General features: G+C 37.7%; 1 protein-coding gene across 33 annotated transcripts in view; it reads right to left on the bottom strand.

The window, feature by feature from the left end:
* Positions 1-12,267, bottom strand: part of KMT2C (lysine methyltransferase 2C) — a 272,539-nt gene that overhangs the window by 45,148 nt on the left and 215,124 nt on the right. For 19 of the 33 annotated variants that reach the window (XM_048212977.2, XM_048212974.2, XM_048212973.2 and 16 more), the window contains 9 exons: positions 11,577-11,681; positions 11,203-11,250; positions 10,033-10,212; positions 9,860-9,892; positions 9,606-9,755; positions 4,206-4,338; positions 3,746-3,960; positions 2,043-2,116; positions 320-502 (listed from right to left, as the gene is read on the bottom strand). In XM_048212977.2, the coding sequence (XP_048068934.2) occupies positions 320-502; positions 2,043-2,116; positions 3,746-3,960; positions 4,206-4,338; positions 9,606-9,755; positions 9,860-9,892; positions 10,033-10,212; positions 11,203-11,250; positions 11,577-11,681 (1,121 nt within the window). The remainder of the gene's footprint in view (positions 1-319; positions 503-2,042; positions 2,117-3,745; positions 3,961-4,205; positions 4,339-9,605; positions 9,756-9,859; positions 9,893-10,032; positions 10,213-11,202; positions 11,251-11,576; positions 11,682-12,267) is intronic. The other 14 variants (XM_057304569.1, XM_048212999.2, XM_057304572.1 and 11 more) reach the window with 6 other exon arrangements.

The following is a 12,267-nucleotide window of genomic DNA, read 5'->3' on the forward strand; positions in this document are numbered from 1 at the left end:
CAACAGAAAATTAATTTGTTTGATGTATTCAGTTACCAGATTGTGCCCGTATTAGATTACAAATTCCTGAAGAGGAGACACGCTCATCCATCACTGTGCACCTCACTTATGCCGACGGCAATATACTGTTTATAATATTTCAATGAACGTCCCAAATCAACTTAAATATAGTTTATTGAGAAAGGGAAGTCTATTTTTAATCTCATTTTTATATTCTAGTAAGAGCTATCTTCTGAAATAATGACACAAACTGCCCTCCTCTCAAAAAGTAAAAACGCAATTTATAAGCAAATTATTAAAATAAAAAGTAAACACATACCTGTCTAAATTTCCATTCCTGTTCATGTTCTGATTCTCTCTGCTTTAATGGATCTTTAAAAAGGTCCGAATCAATTCGAGAACCGGGATCGATGCTGTCTTGCTGTTGCTGCCTCTTCAAGGGATCATTTGACATCTGTACTTTATTAATGCGTAAAGCAGCTCTGTTATCTCTGGCTTTTTGCTTTGGAAAAAAGGAGAAGAAAGTTATCTTCCAGCAGATTAAACAAGTTTCAAGAAACAAAAGGAAAATAAAGTAAAACTATGATAAACTTCATACAAAAAAAGTTGGGTTAAATAGTTGAAAAGAGCTTCCAGACTCTCGTGTGAAAGCATCTGGACACTACCCCACCTTCTCCCATTTTTTAATGCATGTCACCTCAGTGGAGGATGGGTTTCCATCTCTCTGAACCAGCTAGAGAACCCAGTAATCTATTATTTTCAATCCTAATCTTCACAGACCCTTCAAAAATGGAAAAAGTAACCTCTCTCCTAATTGAGAGAAAAGGAAAATATCAAATCAATCCTCTAAATCTAAAATCCGGAATTTTAAGCTTAGCCTTAAAGAAAACAACTGAGAAACACTAAAAATATCCCATTACCTTACTACAATCAAGCTGAAACAAAACAAGGCATTACCAACGTATCAAAAACATTATTTTGCTTTACCCAAGCAATCATTATCTCTGACAATATATACACTGAAGGCCAAGTTGGAAAATGCGTATATTTTTCAAAACAATAATGTCCATTTAATATGCTTTAAAATGGAAGCAAGGATTTAGATTCAGCTGACAGTCTTAATTTGGCTCTTTGGGAGAAAATAATTCACCATCTGAACTGTGACTCTTATTATAAAATATCCTGACTACTCCTCACCAAGTTCATGTTTCAAAAGCTCCTTAAATGTGTCTAGGTATGTCTCTTTCAAGATAAAAAAGATTCTTTACTAAACCAAACACAAAAAGAGCTTACTGTGGAAGAAACTGAGGCACACTAATGCAGCCTCAAAAATTAGTACTCTTTCAAAGAGATAAAAGAATTTTAAAAGTGAAATGAGGGGGCCTGGGTGGCTCAGTCAGTTAAGCATCTGCCTTCGGCTCAGGTCATGATCCTGGAGTCCTGGGATCCAGTCCCACATAGGGTTCTCTGCTCAATGGGGAGTCTGCTTCTCCCTCCATGTGTGCACTCTTTCTATATCTCAAATAAATAAATAAATAAAATCTTTTTTTTTTTTTTAAGTGAAATGAATTAAACATACTCCTGAAATAAATTATTTCAATCTTCAATGTCCTGGTTCTTTTTTTTTTTTTTTTTTTTAAAGATTTTATTTATTTATTTGACAGAGAGAGAGAGCCAGCGAGAGAGGGAACACAAGCAGGGGGAGTGGGAGAGGAAGAAGCAGGCTCCCAGCAGAGCAGGGAGCCCAATGCGGGGCTCGACCCCAGGACTCTGGGATCACGCCCCGAGCCGAAGGCAGACGCTTAACAACTGAGCCATGCAGGTGCCCCAATATCCTGGTTCTATTAACTACCTTATGAAAACGCCACATTCTACCTTAAGACATAATTAGGAAATCACTACAAAAACAAAGCTGTTTATTAGTTGTGCAAATATTAATATGTGTTTTGTGCAATGGTCAATCTTTTTATTAACCTAAGGCAATAAAAGTAAGGTCCAGGTATTGTGTTTAAGAATATGATTCATGGAGTTTTGGTAAATACCACGTAAGGTGCTCTTTCCTGTGAGCTCGCTTTTCTCCACAGCTTGGCAATCTGCTTCACTCTAGTCGTCCAGTCTGCAACAGAAAAGTATGGTGCACACATTTACGGAACTGAGGTCAGGATGCACCGCCATGTGGTGCTGACAGCTCAACTTAGTCTGGTTGTGTCCTCATTAAATAAGTAGCCTTAAGTTCAGTTCTTTGTGTAGCATAAAGTTCCAGACACACAGTAGGCCAAACAAATATTTGCCGAACGAAGTGTTGCCTTATTCACCATCTTACTTGTAGAGCAGGGAAGCTTTTAAATCGAAGGGGCTAAGCAGCCAAGATAAAGTTCAGCCAAACGTAACAAGTTCCCTCAACCATGTAAGATGCTGCCAGGACCAAAGCTAAGCATTTTGTAAAATTATCTGTACTCAAGAGAAGTCTATCAATCTGACCAAAAGTAGTAATCATAATTCATAATTATAAATAAGCATCTCACCAGCATTTGTGCCCAACAAAGATAATGGAAAACTAACAATTTCAAGCCATTTCTATGAAATTCACAGTGTCAGGACAGTAAACAAAATGAAATATGGGTGAAATCAACAGTGATAAATGTAGAAATGATTTAGCCCATTATTAAAAAAAAAAAACTTCAAGAAAGCTTATGAAAATGGAAATGAAAATCGTGACATACCAACAGCCTTAACGTACCTCAGGAGGTTCTAGAATCACACAGTAAAATTATTAAAGAAAATTACTTAAAAAAAATCATAACTCTACTCTAAGGAAAATTTACATTGATACAAAGTGACTTAACAGAGCCAGCTATGCTCATCTGTAAACAGCAAATAAAAGTGGGATAAAACAGTATTTGAAGAGTATGTATACTCCTTTAACAGACAACCCTGTACAAAATCACTGATTTTTATTGTTGGATAAGGTAGCACTTACTTCTATACATAACGAATAAAGTATCACAAAGAGGCACCTAAAAGACAGGTGTCATCTGTAGGAAAATCCAGTTCTCGGTAACCCCCTGGTAATTTACAAGAGCTGTGTGCTGATAGAAGGGAAGCTACTGTGAGACACCGTGCTAACGACCTTTTCCATCCTGGTCTGTCTGGCAACATGAACTTACCATAATTAACCAATGTTTGCTTACAAATATTCTACCAATGACATTCCATTAATCCAAATAGTTCATCCTCTGGTTAATCAGAATTTAAAAAAATGGTACCTTTATACCATCTGACTCTTTCAAACAGGCTGGACAGTTGGAGAGAAGGGGAAATACTACTGAGTTAACTTGGTTGGGAAAAGATTCCTAGAATGGAGTCTGATTTAGCCTAATAATACTTTTGACTAAATGTTAAGTTTCTGTTCTAGGATTTTTTTTTTTTTTTGGTAGAGTTACACATGTAACACGATACTGAGTTCCACATTTAGGAAGACGGCTAAAAGCTGGAAAATACATTATTTCATTAAACTGGAATTAACTTTTAGCAAATATGCAAATGGATACAGGGTCTAGGGCTGAGAAAATGTAAGGTATTTCCAGACATCTATGGAATTTCACATTGTACACAGCCATACCGGAGGAAATTTAGTGTTGATACACGGACTTTTCTACTATAGTAACAAAAACAACCAACAAACAGGCATTACACATGCAGAAAAGCTGGTAACACAGACAGCAATACTATAGCCGTGAATTACCAGGGAATTCTTCCTTCAGGTTGGGGAAATTAATGTTTGTGTAGAGAACTGGAGCTACTGTTGCCATTTCACCCAGAGCCTCCTCTTTCTCCCACTTCAGTGTACTTCTCTGGGCGTTTGACATCGTATCGCTTTCTCCTTCCCCCGTGGGAGCGGACGACGTCCAAGAGCTGTTAGGATCACTTGCCATTGGATTAAATGCTGGATTTTTATCCCTGGGAAATAATAAATAACTTGACTTCATAAACACAAAATTACTTTCTAAATACTATGGTCAAGTACAATTTCATTAAGACCTCTTCTTATTACAAAATAGCTAAAATGTTACATAATTTTTAGCAAAGATCCCAAAATATGTAACAAACACATTGTGCACAGCAACTTAAAACAGGCCAATTAACATCTGTATAACAAAAATTAGTGTAATTTAAGTTTCCATGGAAAACGAAGCCTGTAATACCTGGCATCAGCGTAAGGAGATTGTGCTATAGCAGAGAAAGTTCCCAGTCCAGTTCCTGGAGGCAAAGAATTGTGAGGGAGATGAGGACTCGGTCCAATAAGGCCATTCATGAGTGGCATCCGGGAAAAAACATCTTTAAAGAAGAAAACAATTCAGTTTGCATATTATTCATAAATAATCTTTTTAAAAGCAGTTTATAAGTAATATTTCTAAATAAAAATTTCTAGCACTCTTTAAAAGTAGGATTTGTATTTCAATATTAAACTAATATATTGCATAACTTCTGGTTATAATATTTTGCAATATGGTCTCTGTACTTCTCTCTACTTCATCACGGTATACTGCAGGTAACATGTGTTTTGGAGTCTGACAGCCCTGGGTTTGAAGCTTAATTTTTGCTACCTATTAAAAGAGAGTAGTCAATTACTATTTCTATAACATGAACATACTCTGTAATGTTACTGACACAAGGTATGTGGAGTTCTCAGCACAGTGCCTGGCATGCAGTGAGCTACTTAGTACATATAAGCTCCACAAAAAGAATGACTCTCAAAGCAAATGCTAGTACATTTTATCAAATTTCTTTCTCTTCTTCATTCAAATTCACAAATAGATGGCTCTTTACGTTTTACTCTTGTTGCTGTTAATACAAAAAAACCATCCATGATTCTTCAATTTGTACGTGATCTAAAATTCTTTGGAACAAGCAATATTTCATGTACCATTATCAAATAGATGATTATTGTTAAAAATACATACACTCTGTTTTGAGCCTAATTTTCATTACTGTCCTTGCAGTTTCAGCCACCACCCTCTATATACATTTCAACTCTCAAGCTTCAAATCCCTGAGCATCTTCTTTCTAAACAGCCATTAGGCAAACCATAAGACCATCTTGTGCTTCCCCTAACTCTCCTCAAGCATGTAGCTCCAACCTTGATTATTATGAACTTCCACTGGTCTGAACTATTGGGGAATAGCCAATTGTCCTTATCTGCACAGTTTTCTGACCTTCAAAAACCTCCTCCCAATTTAGAGACCTACTCTGAAGTAATAAATGCACGGCCTCTGTTGCAACACCCAGAACAACACAAGGAGATCATCCACATCACCGATCAATTATACAAACGGATATACAGTTATAGAGTTGGCCAATATTTGGCCCAGTTGGTGTAACGACAGAGAACTCCTAACAATGACTTTGCCATGCCATTAGAAAAAAGAATAATCAAGAGCAGCATCTCACCCACATGGTTTGTACTGTATGATGTCCTATTACCTAAACCAGATCCTCTACCTGGAACAACTCTGAGTATAGAGAGCTCCAGTTCCTGTATGAAGACACTGGGACTGATTACCAGGAGGTTTTCAGGATTTTTGTCTCAAGGACTTCCTGAGAGCTATCTGACTTCCAAATTATAGCCTATTGTACTAATTGGCAGAGCTGGGCCCACCGGATCAGAACACTACAGTGACAAGTGTTTCAGGACATCTATGTTCACTTCAAGGATGAGATTAGGGAGCAACATTTCTGCTTTTATCCCAAGTAGATTGTTACCTCTATTTTCAATTTCAATGAAAAGTAGGTTCCATTAAGGAATATGAGATTTGACTGAAAAATGTCAAATGTCTTTCATGTAATTAAAAGTTTCTTCATTGGTAATGACAGTGTGATCCACGTCAGCACTATCTATCTTAACCACAACATGACCGTATCAAAACCTTTCATAATAGTAGCTTATTAAGCACTTCACTATATGCCAAGCACTGTTCTGAAATTTTTACATGTATTAACTCTCTGATCCTCACAACCACCTAGGAAATGGGTTATTACATGTAGCTCCTTTGAAGCAAAGACTCAGAGGTTAAATAACTTGTACAAAGACACAGAAGTAAATGCAAACCATTTTTCCCCTATTACTATTCTAATTAAGAAGTGGTGTCTCTCTCTCTCTCTCGTCTACCATACCAACTCAACCTGATGATACCAGCTTGAATTTTCAAGGCATGAGTCATAGAAATGATAGAAAAGTTACTTCACTTAACCTTCACCTAAAGGGATTTCAAGTTACTCTATCTCAATCTTCTTGAAATTTCTCTTCTCCACTTTCTGACCTTCTGTATTACTGTATTAACATTACATTCTGGCCCCCTTCCTTAACCACTCATACTGAAGTTACCCTACTGAACATTACCAACAATTTTACTGTCCAATGAAACATCTTTCAAGCACTCATCCTACCTGACTTTATAACCTATCTCTAACAATCCTCATCTCTAAGATCCTGTGCCTCTCACGCTATCTCCATCACTGCTCTTTTCACTTTCACCTAACCCTTAAAAAGGAAAAAGGAACATATAATTGCACATCTAATATAAATCAGGTGAGTTAAGCATATAACTCATAATTTAATTAAAGAGTTCTTCAAGATTCTGTACTCTACGGCAGCGTGCTCTCTAAAGAAATCTCACCCTTCCCACAACTCCCATTAGTACCACCCACACACAATTCCTAAATTTTCACCTTTACAAAGCCTTGAACAACTGCAAGTCCGTCTGCCTGTAAGTCATGACATGTATATGTCCCATTTTTAACAAACTAACAATGGTCCAAGACTAAATGTTATACCTCCACTGCCCTCTAACACACACACACACACACACACACACACACACACACACACACAGAGTCCTCTCTAGTCCGTGTTTCTAGTTTACAGCCTGATACCTGTAGGCAAGCCTGGCTCACATACAGTCTAATTCACTTTGTATCCCACTCTTCCTTGTACCTCACAGCCATTCAGTACCAGAGTCCTACGTATTCTAACATCACTATCTCTCATAACCACTGCTTCTTTCACTTAGCACTGCAGATACATTTACATGCATGGAACCCAAATTTTCACTTAGTCCCAACCACAATAAACTCATTAGTACAACCCTTCTTGTCTCAAATTCATTTCCAACACTGATAGCAGAACTACCTTGCCAAAAGGTGTAACCCATCAGGTCATTTCACTGGTGTGAGATCTTGGATGGCTCTAAGTAACCTGCAGAAGAAAAGGTCAACTGCCACTGCCTATTTCCACAGCCATTTACATACAATCTAGACCCAACAAGCACTTTCTACTTTTGCTCCTTAAACGCTACCCACTTAACTCTTCTTTGCTCTGAAAAATGTTCAAGTTGCCGTTACTGAATATCTATGTGTCACTGTGTATGTGACCTGATCATGCTTTGTGCTTAAATCAGAATTATTACTCTTTGAAACATGACTTGAAATCTTAATGACTCTTAAGGTTCTACTTGAATCACGGTCTACTATGATATAAATTAGCTGTATACCTGAAAGTCTATAATACTAGGATTATAAACTCCTTTGGGTAGGCAGTCTCACTTATCTTTGCATTACACACAAGCACCTAAAAAAACAAAGCCATCCCCTCAAAACCTTTCAAAAATGAGCCTACACTGTGAAAGCATTTAAATAATGATAGTAAAATTGTTTATTTAAAAAAATGCATCTTGGGGCACCTGGGTGGTGTGGTCGGTTGAGCCTCTGACTCTTGATTTCGGCTTGGGTCCTGATCTCAAGGTCGTGCAATCAAACCCTGCATCAGGCTCTGCACTGGGCATGGAGCCTGCTTAGGATTCTCTCCCTCTCCCTCTGCCCCTCCTCTCTTTCTCTCACTAGCTCTCTAAAATAAATAGATCTTTTTAAAAAATTGAATTTTGGGGGTGCCTGGGTGGCTCAGTTAAGTGTCTGATTCTTGATTTCAGCTCAGGTCATGATCTTAGGGTCGTGAGATCGAGCCCCACGTCAGGCTATACGCGGGGTGTGGAGGCTACTTAAGATTCTCTATTTCTCCCTTTCCCTCTGCTCCTACCCTCCCTTCTGCCCATGCACACACGCTCTCTCTCTCAAAAGAAACTGCACCTTTAACTGATTTGATTTTTAAAATACATACTTTCCATTTCAGAAAACATGGAGATAGGGTTTTTCTTCTTAATATGTTGAGAAGAGAAATACTGAAGTGTTGCATTCTTAATCATTAAGAAAACATATGGGAACAATTAAGACAAGAAGCACTTATGATGAGTCTGTTTTATCCAAATGTAAATCACATGTTTAGTCTAGCAAAAATCAAGGTAAATTTGTTTAGAGGCTAAACTGGCACAAACTAAAATATTTTAATTATGCGCATTATGACATTTTTCATGTATACACAAAATTGGTAGTAAAGATAACATTAAATTATTTGCATATTTCAGCACTTATACAAAAACAGTGTAAGGGTTTATAAAAGTATCACTGAATTACTTAACTCGGTGTATCATCATGAAGCAATGACAACAGGATATAGAGACATGACCCTATGTTCAAACTACCAAAGACTCACACCAGTCCACAGGACTCCAATCACCCCCACAGGAGATTCCCACACCTGTGGTGCTGTCTCTTCACCTACCTCCACAAATTTTTTTTTTTTTAAAGATTTTATTTATTTATGTGACAGAGAGATAGCCAGCGAGAGAAGAAACACAGCAGGGGAGTGGGAGAGGAAGAAGCAGGCTCCCAGCGAAGGAGCCCAATGTGGGACTCGATCCTGGAACGCGGGGATCACGCCCTGAGCCGAAGGCAGACGCCCAATGACTGCGCCACCCAGGCGCCCCATACCTCCACAAATTTTAAGTCTAGGTTACCCATTTCAGCTCTCCAGAAACATGGAGAAATTAAAGCCTTAAACTTATCTGGCAACTAGTTACAAGTAGGTAGAAGAAAACTGATCACACAAAGAAGGCAGATTTCTACAAAATTAGAGATTGGAAGTTGACAGTGGAGAAAGCTGGCGGATTTACTCTGAAAGGAAGTGTGAGCACACACTCGTGGCGGAGTAGACAGTGACTGGGACAGACAGGACCCTAGCCTTCCAGGAGCTCACAGTCTGAAGGAAAACCGTAACTGTCCAAACAGGCGTCTATATTTGTGCCACCTGCCACAATGGACACCCAGGGCTGGGTGTGGAGGTGGTGATCTGCTAACTCAGGAAATGACAGGGAAGCTGAGACCAGGCAGCCAGGTGTGGGGGGAGGGGGGTCACGCTCCAAACAAGTGTGCAGAAAGGGCTGAGTGAAGGGGAGCCAGACTGGTGAAGGGTAGCAGGCAGGCGCTGGCCTCCCCACTGCCAGTAACGTGAGCAAAAGAACTCTGGTCACAAAGTGGATCACAGAGGGCCAGGCACTTCAAGGAGATAGGTGAGTGACCGAGATAAACTCAAATTAAGTATTGTTCCATGGACACAAAAGAGGGTTTTCTCCTATTGGTTTGTATATGTTGTTTCTAAGGGACAAGGCTGATTTGCTTTAGTAAAGGCACGTACACTGCACGGGCATACTTACGAAACTTTTCTAGAGCTGACATACCCTGACTGTGTATGGGCACCAGCTGTGGTGCTGGAGGTGGAGGGGGCTGCGGTAATGAAGCCGGCTGAGTGGTCGCAGGACTGAGCACCGCAGTAAACAAGTCTTCAACATCCTTCCCTCCAAGCTCTGTGAGACAGAGTTACAGTGATGGTAAGATTAAAATAAAAGACTATCAGAGCCAAAGTATATGGAATGCCATTTTCATAAACTCGAAATACAGAACAGAATACCTGGAATTTTATATAACTTTCCAAGAATTGCTCCTAGGATAAAATAAAGAAACACAAATATTAACAGCTACCATTTCAACATACTGACACAAAATAGCATTTGACACAGAAATGATCAGAAGAGAAGTTAAATTATAAAGAAGCATGCAGAAATCTTTGAAAATCATATTTACTCATGTCTTTTAGAAAGCCTAGATGTAGGGCAAATATTTTACCATCTGTGACCATTTTGTCTAGCTCAGGACTGAGGATTCCATCTAGCTGCTCTTCACTTAATGGTCGTGAACTCGGATTGACACTTGGCTGAGGCAAAGAGGATGGATCATCAGCGACAGGACCAATATCTATTCCAGCTAGAGGAGCAAAGTAAACAGATTACAAGTGAACTCTGAATACTCACATAAAATGCACAGCACTATTTACCTGCATTAATACACAACAACATGATTAAAACAGAGCAATGAAAAGTTTGTAATTCTAAATTAATCATGGTTCTTGTATCAATTTGAGTAGTGAATAGGTAAAAATCAGGCACAATGTATTTGTAAACTTAGGTGCCACTTACTAAAGTTGTATTTTAATCAAAGTAGATACATTTCCTGAGGAATAGAAGAACACAACTGGTTCTAAATTTCCACAAAAAGATAAGCACTACATCATTAATACAGTAACCTACAAGAAGATTCGATACACAGTATTTAATATACAAGTGATTGCTTTAGCTTGGAAAATAGTGGTTTCCAATGTATAGTTCAACTATTACCTGAGGTATGTGACACAGGAGGGATAGACTTTCACATAAATTAATGAACTGCTTTAAAATTCTCAATGTTTAGTAAAAATTATCCTTTTGTGAGTAATTTCAACTACAGATCATATTTTGGAAATACTCTGTAGTCACAAAGCAAGATACAGGTTAGGTTTATAATATAACACGGTTTATTTCATACAAATTGGTTTTCAGGTGAAAATCACACTTAAAAGTGGTCTATCATCTACTTCATCATGCTCTCTCAATATTACTACTATTAAAAACTAAAATTTAGTCTGCCTTTATATACTCTTGTATTAGGAGCTAACTCTAACACATGTGGGTAATATTATAAATTACATATTAAGAAGAATAAAACCATTCATTGAAAAAAAAGAACTACTGATAAAGTCATCCAAAGCACAGCACAGCTGTACCATGCTTTAGCTGCACGCACAACAGGAAAAGCAAGTATGGATTAGTGACAAATTAGCACTATAACAATATGCATGCACCTACAGGTTGTTTCAGCTGGTATCACTATAAAAAAGACTACTTCTAGTCAGCCGTCATCCATTGCTCAGTTTCTTACCAAATGGAAAAGGTGAGCTCTCAACCTGGAAAGTGCATAAATCAAGACCTACAAGACCCAAACCAAATAAAATGGATGATTACCACAGGAGCGGGAAGTGAGGGGCAATGCAAACAAAAGAAGAAACAAGATACAGCAAGACCGCAGGGCGACAAGCCTTAAGTTTGATGCAATTAGAAAGACAACAGAAATTAACTTGCTATTTCCTCTCCTAAAGCAGAAAAGCTGAGGTAGCTCAAATAAAATGATGAGTTCTTTGACAAAGCCAAAACAAACTTTCTTTCAGTTTCAGAGAAAAGACTAAACTTGTTCCACACACATACACCTCTCATCGTATCATAAAACAGACACTAGACAAATATAGACATATATACCTGAATGATCAACTGATTTTGCAAGGTCATCTGAAATTATTCCAAGAATGTCATCATCTGTGTTTAAGACTTCAGAAATATCAGCTAAGGGGTCATCAGTCGTACCTAAGCATAGCAAGTATATTTTTAAAGTCTCAATATTGTCCTAGACATTAAGTTCTAAAACACACTCACTCATTCAACCATTCACTAAACATCTAGACTACAGCAGATGCTGAGTTAAGGGCTAGAATCATAAGATTATTACTTCTAAAGTAAGGAATTTTTCAAAGAAAACACATACCTATGTTTTGAATAACAAAACATTAAAAATTAAGACTATTTTTGTTTTGTGACTATTTATTAACAATAAATTTCAAATAAAGACCAATAAGAGAAATAATGGCAATAAAAGTGTAACAGAATGCTATAAGAAAGCAAATAAAACTGTATTAAGAAAGTGACATCTAGAAAATAAAACACGGAAGATAAATATTAAAGTCAAACGCATTATTTAGAAATTCCTTGTAAAATATAAAGTAGGTACCATCCAATTAGATGCCTACTTCCAACTTTGATTTTAATATTGATTAATCATTCACTTATTAAAAATATTTCAGTACCCACGGAATTATGTCTATGGATTATGTTAACAGGCATTGTTCCAGCTACTGGGAATTCAGAATAACCAAAACAAAGTGCAGGCCTACGT

The sequence above is a fragment of the Ursus arctos genome, unplaced genomic scaffold (genome assembly GCF_023065955.2).
Source record: "Ursus arctos isolate Adak ecotype North America unplaced genomic scaffold, UrsArc2.0 scaffold_3, whole genome shotgun sequence".
In the NCBI taxonomy this organism is placed as follows: domain Eukaryota; kingdom Metazoa; phylum Chordata; class Mammalia; order Carnivora; family Ursidae; genus Ursus; species Ursus arctos.